The sequence below is a fragment of the Phyllostomus hastatus genome, unplaced genomic scaffold (genome assembly GCF_019186645.2).
Source record: "Phyllostomus hastatus isolate PE091 unplaced genomic scaffold, TTU_PhHast_1.1 phas_scaffold_1674, whole genome shotgun sequence".
NCBI classification, from domain to species: domain Eukaryota; kingdom Metazoa; phylum Chordata; class Mammalia; order Chiroptera; family Phyllostomidae; genus Phyllostomus; species Phyllostomus hastatus.
The window spans coordinates 4,974,271-4,988,423 of record NW_025334011.1 but is presented as its reverse complement, the minus strand read 5'-3'; the positions used below and the strand labels follow the sequence as shown (position 1 = coordinate 4,988,423).

General features: G+C 42.2%; 1 protein-coding gene across 2 annotated transcripts in view; it reads right to left on the bottom strand.

Moving 5' to 3' along the window:
* Window positions 1-14,153, bottom strand: part of SHROOM3 (shroom family member 3) — a 276,985-nt gene that overhangs the window by 176,272 nt on the left and 86,560 nt on the right. For both annotated transcript variants that reach the window (XM_045857751.1, XM_045857752.1), the window contains exon 2: window positions 9,700-9,854. In XM_045857751.1, the coding sequence (XP_045713707.1) occupies window positions 9,700-9,854 (155 nt within the window). The remainder of the gene's footprint in view (window positions 1-9,699; window positions 9,855-14,153) is intronic.

The window sequence follows — 14,153 nt, the reverse complement described above, 5'->3', positions numbered from 1 at the left end:
CTCATTTAGAATGGAAAGGAAGATAAAGTGCTTTTCAGATAAGGTCAAGTTAAAGGAGTTCATCATCACCAAGCCCTTATTTTATGAAATGCTAAAGGGACTTATCTAAGAAGAGAAGATAAAGAAAAGACATGTATAGTAAAAAGGACAGCAAACTCACAATTATTAACAACCACACCTAAAGCAAAACCAAAAGAAACTAAGCAAACAACTAGAACAGGAACAGAACCACAGAAATGGAGATCACATGGAGGGCTAGCAGCAGTGGGGTGGGAGGAGGAGAGAGGGGGAAAAGGTATAGAGAATAAGTAGCATAGAATGTAGGTTGAAAATAGATAGGGGGAGGGCAAGAATAGTACGGGAAATGTAGAAGCTAAAGAACTCATAAGTATGACACAAGGACATGAACTAAAGGGGGGGAATGTGGGTGGGAGAGGGGGTACAGGGTGGAGGGGAGAGAAGGGGGGAAATGGGACAACTGTAATAGCATAATCAATAAAATACATTTTTTAAAAAATGAACATGGCAACTGTCATATGATGGGTGTGGTTTTAGCCCCTCAAAACGGCTGGATGGTCCCCAAACCTACTGGTGAACATGAACAACCTGATAACAGCTCAAGTCAAAGGCAGTCGTCTGACCACCCACAACCCCTCCCCAGCCCACTCCTGTTTACTGGTAGTAACTTCATTTAATCAGCTTTTAAAAAACTACCACTCCATATAGCAGTAATGAGAAACAGAACTCATAGAAATGCAAGGGCTACCCTCCGCCTGTTTTGGGCAGCCCTCTCTGGACCCCAGACAGTCTGGGAATTCAGCAGCTAGGGTCTTTGTTTTTGCACTTGGTTCCCCACTTAACAAGGCTTTGTCGTACTCCCTGCCTCGCCGTTGGCTTTCTTGTTTCTCCTGCTACTTTCCTTACATCACCTTCTAGTCTGTGTGCATTTCTTCTACTTTTTAGTCTACACTGTGTCTCTTTATCACTTCAACTTACAGATTAAACCAGTGGTTCTCACACTCTACTGCACTTTAGAGTCACTTGGGAAGCTTCAAAAATGTCCAATGCCTGGGTATACTTCATACCAATTAAATTAGAATTTGGGGGGCTGGGACCCGGGCATCTGTTTATGTTTTTATTAACTCCCTATGTAATTCCAGTGTGTAGCCAAGTTTGAGAAGGAGCAGCTTTAAGCCATTTTGATTCAAGGATACAGAATTACAAATGTTTGGTTCATATTCTAAATCAGAATCATCCAAACTTACTTGTTTTAGCTGATGCCCCACATTTAGAATTGGGGGAAAGGATTCCACCATAATTCTTGTGTGTGATTTCAGAACTCAGGTTTCAACCCCCTAAAGTCTCAGACAGATATCTGAATGCCTTTCTTTCATGGCTGGGCGTGGAGGTGTAAGTCCTAGCGGGAAGACATTTGTCTGCAGTAAAACCAGGCTATCCCAGGAATGAAACCAGGCCTTTTACCATCAGACCTCCTTCGCTGGGAAACAATACAGCATTCCTTTGTGTGTGGCTAGTGTTCAGTGCATAGCCAGTGAGCATATGTAACCCAGTGAGTAAAAATAGCAGTTATCATTATATGCTACAGCAAAAAATGTCCCTTTTCCCATTACAGCAAGGGAGTCTTATTGCATACCTCTCAGGAAACCCAATAATGTGTTACATGAATTTTCCATGGGAAGGAACAACTGGTTAGGAAATCAAATACTATGCTTCTAGACGGTGATATTCAAACCTAGGACTCCAGGGAAGCCAAAAACTGCTCTTGTATGGTCCCAGCAGGATAGAAATACCTCCTCAAAGCATACTGAGCAAATTCCCATGATGCCAGGCCTCTTGGAAAAGTTTCTAAGGGTCGAAGGCCACTGCAGCTGCCTCCTTCCCCTCCTCTCAACCACTTGCTCAAGTAGAAAAAAATGTTTAGAGAGTAAGTTACCACAGTTCTCAGTTATACCGATTTCCCCTCTGGGGAAGTCTGATCCTGGGTCCCAGGATGCAGTGTAAACTGTGCTGCAATTTGGGATCTGTATTCACATCCCAAGTACTGGCTGGTCCTTGGCTCAAATTAAGAAATGCAAAGAGTAGAAGACCATAAGGACACATACAGTAATGGTGGGGGCAATGAGAGGATGAGAGGGTCATCACAAGTGTGAGGGAGGCACGTGAGGTGGGAGGTATCGTACAAGACGTGGAAAGCTCCCAAAAGAATCACAAGAGTTGTACGGCCGCCATATTGGCTGCCATGAGAGTGAAGATGTGTGTGTGACACACCCGCTCCCTGCCCATCCACAGAGGACTGGGCCACAAAGGACACCGTGAGGCCCTGTTAAATATCCCGACACAGGCAATTCTTGTAGGTTATACTGGGCAAGGATCTCTCTCATTGGGTTTCTGTGTGCAGGTGAGATGGAGGAGACCACATGTGTCAGTCATATACATAGATGAGTACCTGGAGTTTCAAGAGCAGTTTGCCCATTGCCAATGTGGAAACTGTGATTGCTCCTTTTCTATTTGTCCTCAGCTCCCACTGTCTGCCCACCTGAGAGTTCTCTGTTGACATCGTAACTTTCCCAAAGGCCACATATAGTGTTGTCTAAAAAACATTGCATTTTCAAATTGCTCAGCCTGTGCCACATGTGCCTATATAACCTAACCTCTTCATTTAATGTCACAAAGGTGCCCCAGAAAATGAAAGACAGTTGCCTAGAAAGCTCCTTGTGCAGACTGAGGGTCCTTTTCTCTCACTTAGCCTCCTACCAATGAGCTCTGACTTGTTTCAGAATCAGAAATTTCTGCTTAAGTTGTCCAAAGAACATGGTCTTCTTTTTAAAATCTCCATTCTAATCTTGGGCCTAGTTGGTAGTGTCTTTTAAAACTACATTTCCCGCACTGGCTGGTGTGGCTCAGTAGATTGAGTGCTGGACTGTGAAGCAAAGTGTCGCTGGTTCGATTCCTAGTCAGGGAGCATGCCTGGGTTGTGTGCAAGAGGCAAGCACACATTGATGTTTCTCTCTCTCTCTCTTTCTCCATTCTTTCTCTCTAAAAATAAATAAATAAAATCTTAAAAACAAACAAAAAAACTACATTTCCCCTTAGCAAAAAGTTTATAGTCAGAAACTTTACAACCTGTATGTTCTCCTTTGCACAAACCAGTCAAATCATAAGAAAATGTAATCAGGTAAATTTGGATTAATGATTTAATAGTTTATTACAATAAATCATTTTCATATATGCTTCCTTCTTTCATCCTTAAAGATATGAAGTAGGGAAGACATTATTACTCTTTTTCGTTTTAAGAAGAAACTTGGCCTCAGGGAGAACGAATTGTGCCCATAGCACAATGGCCAGAACACAACAGAGCTGAGGATAGAATCCAAATGATATGGACCTCTCTTCCACATGCTGCTTACCGTTTCGTATCTGAGAACTGGCAGCTTGGAGCAGGCACGATCTGGCTTAGAGATTGTTAATTTATAAGGGAAAACAGGTGTTTTGTTCTAGAAAAGTTCAAGCTTCTCTTCAAACTTTGTTGTCTTAAAAATAGGGAGTTCTGTTCAAATTTTTTGAAAAGTTCTTAATGAATTAAACTGATTTAAAATAGTTAAAAGGAGACACCATGTGGTTAATCAGGCTAAGTTGCTTTAAGACTAGAGGTCTTTTTAAGGGAATTGAGTCAGGCACGCGGGGCCAGGGGAAGAGAGATGGCAAAATAGTGGGAAGAATGTGGGGAGGGGATAGTGATAATATTTCAAGAAATTCTTTTCTATTATAAAGTGTAACCATGGGTTAGAAAAGGAAGTGATTTGCACAATCCTGTTTTTAAAATTACCAGTTGAGTTAATTTTGTATTCTTTAAGAGGGCCTTAAAAAGCATTCCATTCATTACCAGATACTTCTTTCAAGATCACTGGCTTGCAAATCCTGGGTGAGTTACAGTCTTATAACTCAATCGAGACATAAAAAAAAAAGTCAGAGAAATCTGACACAGAGGTAGCAAGTGTGTGAGCCACCCATCTCATTCCATTCCAATAATGTCACCTCACCCATTTATAAAAGGAACTATTCTGCCAACCCTTAGAAATGTGGGATGTTTTTTTCCAGGGAGTGTGGGCCTGAGGGTTGTGGTGAAATTAATATCATCACCATGTTTGTTAGGGGGGGAGGAAGCAGCTGTAATGTAACAAATAGTTTTATTTCCAGAGATTGATAGAGAACCTCAAGTCAGCCTGGTGCAGAAAGCACTGAAGTGCATTGACTCTGAACTCCTACAGAAAGGTTAGTGTCGCTCAGAATCGCCTCTTCATGGAACGGTTTTTCCTAGATGAATTAAAAGTCAATTTATTGGGGGTTATGGTTTTGTTTTGTGTTTGCCTTTTGTCTATTTGTTTTTTAAACATCACAAACATTTCTAGATGGAAAAGGCAGGGGAGTGGAAAGCGTTAATTCATTCACTGCTTGAGATGACAAGAGGCCCCAAGACCTATGTTCTCAGAAACCAAGAGTCTTATTTTGGTACTAGCATGTGGCCTTGGCCAAGTCACCAGGACACGTCTTTGGATACAATTCTCTCATTTTTCACCCCTGGGTAGAACCATGGACTGAAAGTGACAAGACCTAGATTCTCCCTCTGGCCCCCCACACAGGACAAGTCACATAGCCTGGGAGTACACATATTTTAGGCAGGTGCTTATTGTTTTTTACTAATGCAGCCCCTCTTCTCCTCAATCTCTTTTTTGTCAGTAAAATGTGATCTATTCCTAGCCCTCATGCACACAAACACACACACAGTCATATTCAGTAAAAAAGTTTCCTCCCAACACATAAACTCATCGTGTAAATGAATGGGAAGGGGAAAAGCTATGTCAAATTTGCAGATTTGATAGGAAGGTGTAGTATAAGATTCCATTTTGAAAAGGGGGTCCCATTTCCCCACCCTCTGCTTGTGGCTCAGAATCAGGCACACTGCCTCCTGCACCAGAAAACCAACGCCTCACTGTAGTCGGCCCATGAACAGGGTCCCTCACTCACATGAAGTGTTCTAGAGATTAGACCTCTTCAAGGTAACTTTCTTAGCAAATATTCATTCCATTTCTAGGACAGTTCATGCTTTAATCACCATGTTCTATACTGTACATACATATTTTTCATTTAATCCTCATGATCCTGTGAGGCAAGAATCAGAGATGTTAAATGACTCACTCATGGACACAGCTAGTGTCTAATGCCATCAGAGTTCAAATCCTGGCCATGTCAAATCTGCTTCACCATCTCATAGGTCCCCTCTCTCAGAATGAATGAAGCTGACTTTCACATGGCTTACATGAGCCTTCCAAAACACGTACAAAACAGTTATCATGAAATATACCCCAAAACTTTGCTTTGCCACACAAACCCACAAACCACTAATTTAAAACAAAACAAAACAAACACACATAAAAAACCTTTAGGAGTAGGATAGTATTTGGCAAAAATAGCACATTGGTACAGAAGGTTGGGAGGTTGGCTTTGCCAAGAAAAGTGGGGGTTGCACTGGGTGTCAGCACTGGGATTACAGATCCATTGGCTACAATGGCTTTCTGATTACTCCATTCAAGACAGGAATCTGAGTCCCAAATCTGGGTAAAAAATGATTTTATATGAACATGCAACAATTAATCCCAATATCTGTTCTGAAGGGAAATTGTGGCCTCCTATTTTTTTTAATTTAAATTTTGGGTTATCAGCAATCAGCAGTGACTATTACCTGTACTGAAAGTATCTTGTATCACCTTCAAGAATATTAAATTAAGCCTGAAGGCCCTTTCTTTTATTAGTTTGCATTTAAGTGCTACCTGGTTCTAAGACGTGTATTTTACACACAGCTGCCAAATAAAGTCTCTGTTGATTTAGAGACGGCTTGGATTATTGGCTCTTACTGGTATGCGTGTCTGTTTTCCTAATTTACTCATACGTCCTTTACACTGTCCTTGCATTCCATGAAGGTTTTCCTTCTTCAATTTTCCTTTAGCTGGGAGGTGTTTGTTTTCCTTCAGCAAGGTCTTTTCTTCAGCCCACTTCTTATTTTTCTCATCTCTTCTCCATTTATCCACCCCTCGCTGCAGACCTGCCCTCTTTGTGTACCCAGCAGCAGCCGACACATTGTTCTTGCAGCATCCACACCGCCCTTCACTCCCTCCTCCTGGAAGACTAAACTCTGCCTTCTTTCTGGGTCAGCAGATCTTCAAAGGTCTTTGACCCACAACTCACTTGAGACTTTGCATTTCTCTTGTCATTGTAGCCTTGTAAGGTGTTTCTACTTTTGATTGTTTTTGGTTGCTGGGTAAAACACCCTCAAAACTTATATAAACACCAGGACTGTGCTCTGCATTCTTGGCTTTTTATGGCGGCTTGGAAGCTGACCCAAAACTCACTTTAAGAGAAATGAAGCACGTACAGACAGAGCTGCTGATATAGAATTTTCATCTCATGAAAAAAATATTTCTCTGGGGAACAGGGCTTCCAATTATGTTTCCTGGAAGCCACTTCAATCTTTTCTTTAAAGTACAGACATCACTTTGGAAAAGAAGGAAAACTAATGAGTGAAATATCACAAGTCACCCTGTCACGAATAACTGGAAGGAAATGAAAATCTCAGGGCATGACATGTGCCAAGGTATAAATAAAGGTAAGATTTTTCAGGAAAGTGACAGCTGTACTAAGTACAAAGCCAGATTAACCCAGAGCAAAGGGCCTTCTCCCCAGTTCCCTCAAAGGTCAGGGAGGAATGTCCATCCATGTCTACCAAGGCACATTCCTAATCCCCATCTCCAAGTATGTGTGAGAAGTAAAGCCCTCCTCTTTTCCTAAACTCTGAGTGCTCAACTATAAAAATCAACACATAATAGATAAGACATAATCAAAAGGCATTTTAGACACAAAATGTTTCCCACCCCAGAAGCAGAGAGTGCAAAGACTCTTCAGTAACCTTATCGATCATATTAGCATATCTGAAGAAAGAATGTGTCAATCAGAAAGGGGATTTGGTGTGAGTAGCAGAGAAGAAATGAGACTGGAGAGGAGCACTGGGCAGCATGATCCACTATCCTCGATCCTCGATCCTCGATCCCCGGTTCCCAATCCCCAGCATCCAGAGGGGAAAGGGCCTTGACTCACCAGTGCAGGCATCTGGGCCACCTGGCAGAGGTGTCCCTGATGGGGAGACAGGCCATCTGGCCGGCAGAACAGATGCCAGCACACTGGTGCCTCAGACCCCTCTCTTCATGCTGAGTCTGCGAGCACTGCACACTGATGGTCAGACTTCCTAGTTAACTTTCCTGGGCAGCAAAGTAGACGGATACTTGTTCCACTTAGAGTTGTCTTTTTCCAAAATGAGCTAATGCATTGATATTCTGTTGTATAGCCTTCAATTTCCTGTGAGTTTGGAAAATGTGAATTAACATTCCTAAATTCCATGAGCTCCTGGGTACTGTCATAACAAGTTCTGTATCTTTTAGGCAGGGGACCAGCCCCCTAATGATGTTAAATCACCAAGGGAATAAACAGGGCGGGGGGAGGAGCTGCTTCTCGATAATCGTGGAGCCAGCAGGTTCAGTAATATGGCAATACTCCTCCATTTTACCACATGCCTCTCTAACCCAATCCAGAATGAACAGAAATGATCAAACACTGCACATCTGCCATGTTTTTTTTACTTTATTCATTAAATTCTTGTGATGCACTTTGAGGCAGAAAATATTGTTTCTGTTTTTTATGTTAGGAAATTGAGGCATAGGTAGGCCCAAGGTCACACAATTTGTAAATGACAAGGGCAGACTTCAACCCCAGGACCGTCTCCTGTTCTGCTAAAAGAGGTACTGCAGAATCTCAGGTCACCATCCACTAGGAGGCGTGGCCAGAAGCCAGCATGACTGCTTTTCATGCAGGGAATAGGGTGGTCCTGTTCAGAGGTTCATCTGTCACCAAAGTCCCATCAAAACACATCAGGAGTATGGATTCCTCTGTTTGTCCTCAACAGATAAATGGCAGTTGAGCTTTGGGTTCTAATGCCAAAATGAGTTCCAAACCTTCAACGCTCTTCCAGGCCCATGGATTGGGCCTCACTGTTCTGAGCCTTCCCACCCACCTGTCTGAGAAGTCAGCCATCCTTATGGGATGACTGTATGCTTTACTCAAACTTTGAGCCGCAAGGAATGGGCATATGCCTGAACTTGACCAATAATAATATATAAATAATACCAGCAGCATCTGTGGTTACCACAAGTATATCATTTAATCTTTTCAATCACTTTGTAAAGTAGGTTGTTTAATCCCCATTTAAAGATGAGGAAACTGAATCTTTGGTTTGGGGGTACATTTCATGGTAATTTGCCCAGGGTCACACAGCTAGAGTATGACAGCCCTGGAATCTGAACCTGGACCTGATCTGACTCAGGCATCTGTTCTGGCATCTGTTCTTTGAGCCACTCTGCATCACTGGCCACCAGAGAAGCAGCTGGTTAGATGGCTCTGAAGAGAAGCTAGACAGAGCCCAGCACACTGAGGACAGTCACTAGAAGCTGGGGACATGGTGAGGCCATAGCCACCACTGTTTTTGTGGCTGGGAGGAGCTGCTGTTTTTATAACATCTACTGTAGTACCTTGGTATGAACACAAGAGCTCACTCAGTCAACTTTGAGGAATAAACGCGTGCAAGGTTGAAGGGTCCCAGGAGAGACTATCTGTGGCGTGATGAAAAGACCAGCTAACTGTTCACACCTGACGATGGTGCGGCTTGATTCAATGACCCCTAAAGTTCCAGGCAACTTGAACGTTCTCAAATATTACAGCATGTAGTTGCCAAGTAAGGCAGCCAAAAGCTGTTTAATGAAGAAATAAAATATAAAAAAAGCAAAATGTATAGACCTAGGGTTTAATAGGTAATGCCACTCAAGTGGTGTGGTGACGTGGAACCAGGGCATCCAGACTCTTTTCTCATTCTTCTACTTATCAGCTTTCTACCTTCAGTAACCCACATTACCTCTTGCCTTAATAATATAGGGATAGTGATAGCTCATGCAGGTTAAAGGAGCTAACATATGTAAAACACTTGGTTTGTAATGGTGATAAGAAAATTGACTCTCTTCCTATTTCTATAACAAATTCCCTTCACCAAGAGGAACTCAGTTTTCTAGGAGTAGGAAACTTCCCACTTTAAGGCATTAAAACCAATCACAACCCAAAATTTCTAACAAAAGAAGCACCACTATCACAACCACAGAAACAAAACAAACAAAAGAAGAAACTTGCTTGTTTTGATGACCACTGTGGTGTAGGGGGGTCGAATGGAATGTCACCCTAAAGCTCCAAGCCAATTGCTTTCTCTAGTCCCACAGTGAGACAATGCGTCGTAGAGTTCATACCATATCTGGTATCATGGTCTCTTTTCATCAAGTCCGGAAATGTAGAAGTGCAGTGAAGAAGGATTCTACCAAGCCAATACCTGCTAGGAAGCCATTGTTTTGAAAGAGGGAGTATCTGAAATGTCTTCACCCAAGTTCCTTCTCATATGCCACAGAATGCAAGAAAAAAGAAAAAACAGGGGGCATAATGATCCCCATAGTGAGGTGTAAAGAGCCAGCTACCAGCCACCGTGCAGGGGTGGGGAGAGGCGTAGGAAGTACAGTGAGCACCAGCCCCGCCTACCTGCGCACCACCAGCCGGAGGGTCTTGTAGGATCCCTTCACCAGGGAAACAGCCTCTCTCCTGGAGCTGCTCAGCACCACCTCATTGATGTGCACCACCTCGTCTCCCGCCTGCAGTCTGGAGCTCACGGAGTCCGCTTTGCCCCCTTCTTCAATCTGCTCGGAGAGAGGAACAAGCCACGAGTTAGCTGCCCTGGGTGCTGCCCAGACTCTGCAGTGCCCAGCAGGCCTGCCGAGACCAGGGCCCACTTCCAGCAAGAGACCAGGGCCCACTTCCAGCAAGCAGGGCCTGGCTCCTGGTTTCCACACCCTGCCTGCCCACAGAGGATGCTCAGTCCAGCGTCATATGCCAGTGGCTGCTTGTGGGATGGCAGTAATGATAAAAGGGAATAAAAAGTGGAAAAAAAAAAAACAGTGCATAAAACCTGACCCATATTTTCCTTTTTCAACAATTACTCTCTGGAATTTCCCACATGCTCAAAAACCTTTCATAGATCTTAATATATATAAAATGGATCAAATTCCTATAATAAATTTATACATTTGGCCCTTGGTAGTTTTTAATTATTAAAATTATATATGCTAAACTCAATAATTAAATTTTCTATTATTACTTTTAATTTTCTAATAAATCATTACAGAGTCATTAACTTATTATAAAGAATGAAAAGAACACAGGAAGTGTGTAAGGGGAAGGGGACAGTGAGCCTTGCTCCTGCTCTCTCGTGTTGCTCTCTTCAGTGATCTCTCTCACTGTTCACAGTTTCACCTATGGCCTCCATATATAGGCTTTTTTTTCTTTTTATAAAAATGACATCACACTACACACACCTCCTAAATCATCCTTTGGCATTTAACAGAGAGGCATTAAAGTGAGGTGGTTAAGAGCTTGGGGAAACAAACAGATAACCTACGTAAGAGGAACTCACTCTCTCTCTAAGTTGCAGACTCATTCACAAAAATCGCTCCCACCTCACAGACTGGAAGTGAGGAACATTGAGGCTGGTCTCTGAATGAGTAAACAATTCCTGGTTAATAGTAAGATTTAAAAGTGGTAGTTATTATTTTCATTTAATCATGTTTCATAAAGATATTTCCATTTATAAAATATTCTACCGTAACATCTCGGTATGAATACAGTATGGTGTATTTACCCATCCTCCATTGGTGGTCATTTTCTCCTGCCTTTTTATCCTTTTTGTTCTACCAGACTTCCCTGCCAACCTTCTACAAGTTGACTTTTTCCCACGCACACTGGGCACACTCTGACCTCAAGGCTGCTCAGCTTTGCCTTCTACCTGGGTCGCTCCCCACCACCTGCAACACCCTTAAGCCACCTATGAAAACTGGAACCAGACTACATGGCTCTGTTGCTTACTAGCTGGGTGATTGTGAGCAGGTTATTTAACTTTATTGTGCCTCAGTTAACTCTTCTGTAAGATGATAGGGCTTACTACAGAGATTGCTGGGAGGTTTATGTGAGTTCATGCAAGAAATGTTTAAACAGTGTCTGGCATATCGTAGTATTCAATCTAATTACTACTCATCCTTTGAGGCCAAATTCAAATCCCTGTTCCTCTAAGCCTTTCCAGGCCTCTCATTAGTAGCCCCCCCACCTCCTCACCCAATCTGACCTTTAGGAAGTAACTCGCCTTTCCCACATCTTTAGAGAATCTGATGAACAAAATAATACACGAACTAGGAAATGATATCTAAATAATTTATTATTTTCATACTACTTTAACACATGCCTGTGGCTATCACACCCTGTCTTTTTTTTTAATCCTCACCCAAGGACATCTTTTCATTGCTTTTTGAGAGAAAAGAAGGGAGAGAGAGAAACACCGAGGTGAGAGGGAAACGTGGACTGGTTGCCTCTGGTATGCGCTGGGAATGGGGATCAAACCTGCAACCTAAGTATGTGCCCTGACCAGGAATCAAACCTGCAGCCTTTCAGTTACAGGACAACGCTTCAAACAACTGAGCCACACCAGCAGGCCTGCACCCTGTCTTTCAGGAGAGCTACTTATGCCTGTTCCCTGCCCACAGTCCCATCCCAGCCCCAGCTTGGGCTGTGAATTCTTTGAAGATGGAAACCATGCCTCCCCAGAGCTTTGCACAAAGGACCTCCTCAGAAAATATTGGTTTATTCATTCAACCAATATTGAACATCTACTCTGTGCCAGTAATGGAGCGAAAAGGTGGAGGTACAACGTTGAACACCACAGAGGAGGTCCTGCTCAGGTGCAGTTTGTGGAATTGAATCCCCTCTGTATCATTTGCCAACATTTTCTATAAAAGGAGAATGAAGTGAGGCCTAGAAAATCATCAATTTCTTACATGAAAAAGGAAGTCAAGAAAGCTCACTTGTATATCTATATTATGTCCTTCTCATGACTGATGTAATGTGAAAGCAAACATTGTAAGGAAGAATGTCATAAAGGATTTTATTGTTGTTCACTGTTCTCATAAACCATCTGTATAATCCTTCGTATTTACAGAGTTTCTCATAATCTCTTCACTTTGCACAGAACTTTTAGGTTTAAAATACTTACTTTTAAAATGTTATCAATATAATTATTTATAAAATTGAAAAAATTGGGGGCTGGGGTGATTTTTGAAAAGCTGTCTATCAAACATTGGGTACCTACTATACAAGGTCTGCCCAAAAGAAGTCCAGCCATTTTAATATAACAAGAATGGCATTGATGTAACCTGGCAGCCAAGGAGAGTGGACTGGAATGCACATGTGTGAACAATGACGCCTTCACTGTACTAGTCAGTGGGGGACAGTAGACACTGTTGAGTGAACATGTGTACTGTATGGTCATCACATTCAAAATGACTGAGCGAGTAGAGCAACAAATCTGCATCAAATTTTGCATTAAGCTTGAACATTCCTGCACAGAAACCATGCAGATGATTTGGAAGGCCACGGCTATGGCAACTGCTGATTGGCAGCTTCATCATGGCATGCACACATATACCACATCTTGTATAGAGTTTTTTGGTGAAACATCAAATCACCCAGGTAACTCAGTCCCCTACAGCCCAGATTTGGCACTTTGCAACTTCTGGCTTTTCCCAAAACTAAAATCACCTTTGAAAGGGACAAGATTTCAGACCATCGATGGGATTCAGGAAAATACCACAGGGCAGCTGATGGAGACTGGGAGAACTGTGAGACATCCCAAGGTGCCTACTTGGAAGGGGACTGAGGAGTCATTTTCCTGTGTACAATGTTTCTTGTATCTTGTATCTTCTTCAATAAATGTTTTACTTTTCATATTACATGGCTGGATACATTCTGGACATACCTCATATATTTTAACTCTCAAATCTCTCCATACTCTTAGTGGTCCATGCTGTCTTCAGGTTTTAAATATTACCAGAGGCAACTTTTAGATGTTTTCTCTAACACTGATCTTTTGCATAAAGCCTCTCTTATATTTTCAGTTTCTTTATTCCTCTTTCTCCTTTTCCCCCCAAATTTCCTTCTTCATGAGACTTCTCTTTGTCAACATAGACTGTCTCTCTCTTTCTCTTCTAAATGATTTCTATCTGTCTTGAGACAAGCTACAATCACTACCTTTGGCATGGGTATTTTAAAAGTTAAATTAAATTTTTTATTTTTCAACCACAATGGCATACAGTATTACATTAGTTTCAGCTGTATAACATAGTGATTAGACATTTGTATACCTTACAGAGTGATTTCCCGATAAGTCTAGTGCCTGTTGTGGATATTTCTGATCCTGCTCTATCCTCACTTCTAGATTTTAAGTCCACTGAGGTCAGAAACCTAGTGAACCCACTCATTCTTTCATTCATCCACAAACATTTTTGAGCATCTACCATGTGTCAGGCATTGTTCTAGAACTGGGGAAATGTCAATGAGGGAAACTGTATTCTCTCCTTTTCTGGAGTTGACATTCTAGTATACTTTTAATATATTCGATATCTTTGTACTAAAAAACATACACATTCACTGAGGCAGGTGAGACACCTCACACTGATAAAAATAAGACTACATTTTTTCTGTTCTTCAGGTGCTTAAATTTATCCATATAAATAATTTTTAGAGAATCACAGGAGCCATGGGAAGTTTGCTCTGTGCTAGGATTTACCCAGGGGCTGCACTTCGAAAGGGAGAGTCCCAATAGCTCTTGAGTTGAGCCAGTTGGTCCTGAAACGTGGACGCCTGGTCTAACTCAGTTTGGCTCAGCAGATTAAAGCCTGCTGTGTCAATCTGTGGGTCCTTAGGACCCCACGTTCCCCTCCACTGCTCTTGCTGCCTGCCTCTGGTCCTGTCACTGCCTTTCTATTCGATAGAATCAGTGTCAGTGGGTAATTCTTTGTTGGCCACTCAGGTAATAAACTTGGTGGCCAAGAAAGTTGAAGGTTGTTGTCTCCATTTATTATCACCAATGATAAATTGATATGTTAAGGTGCTTT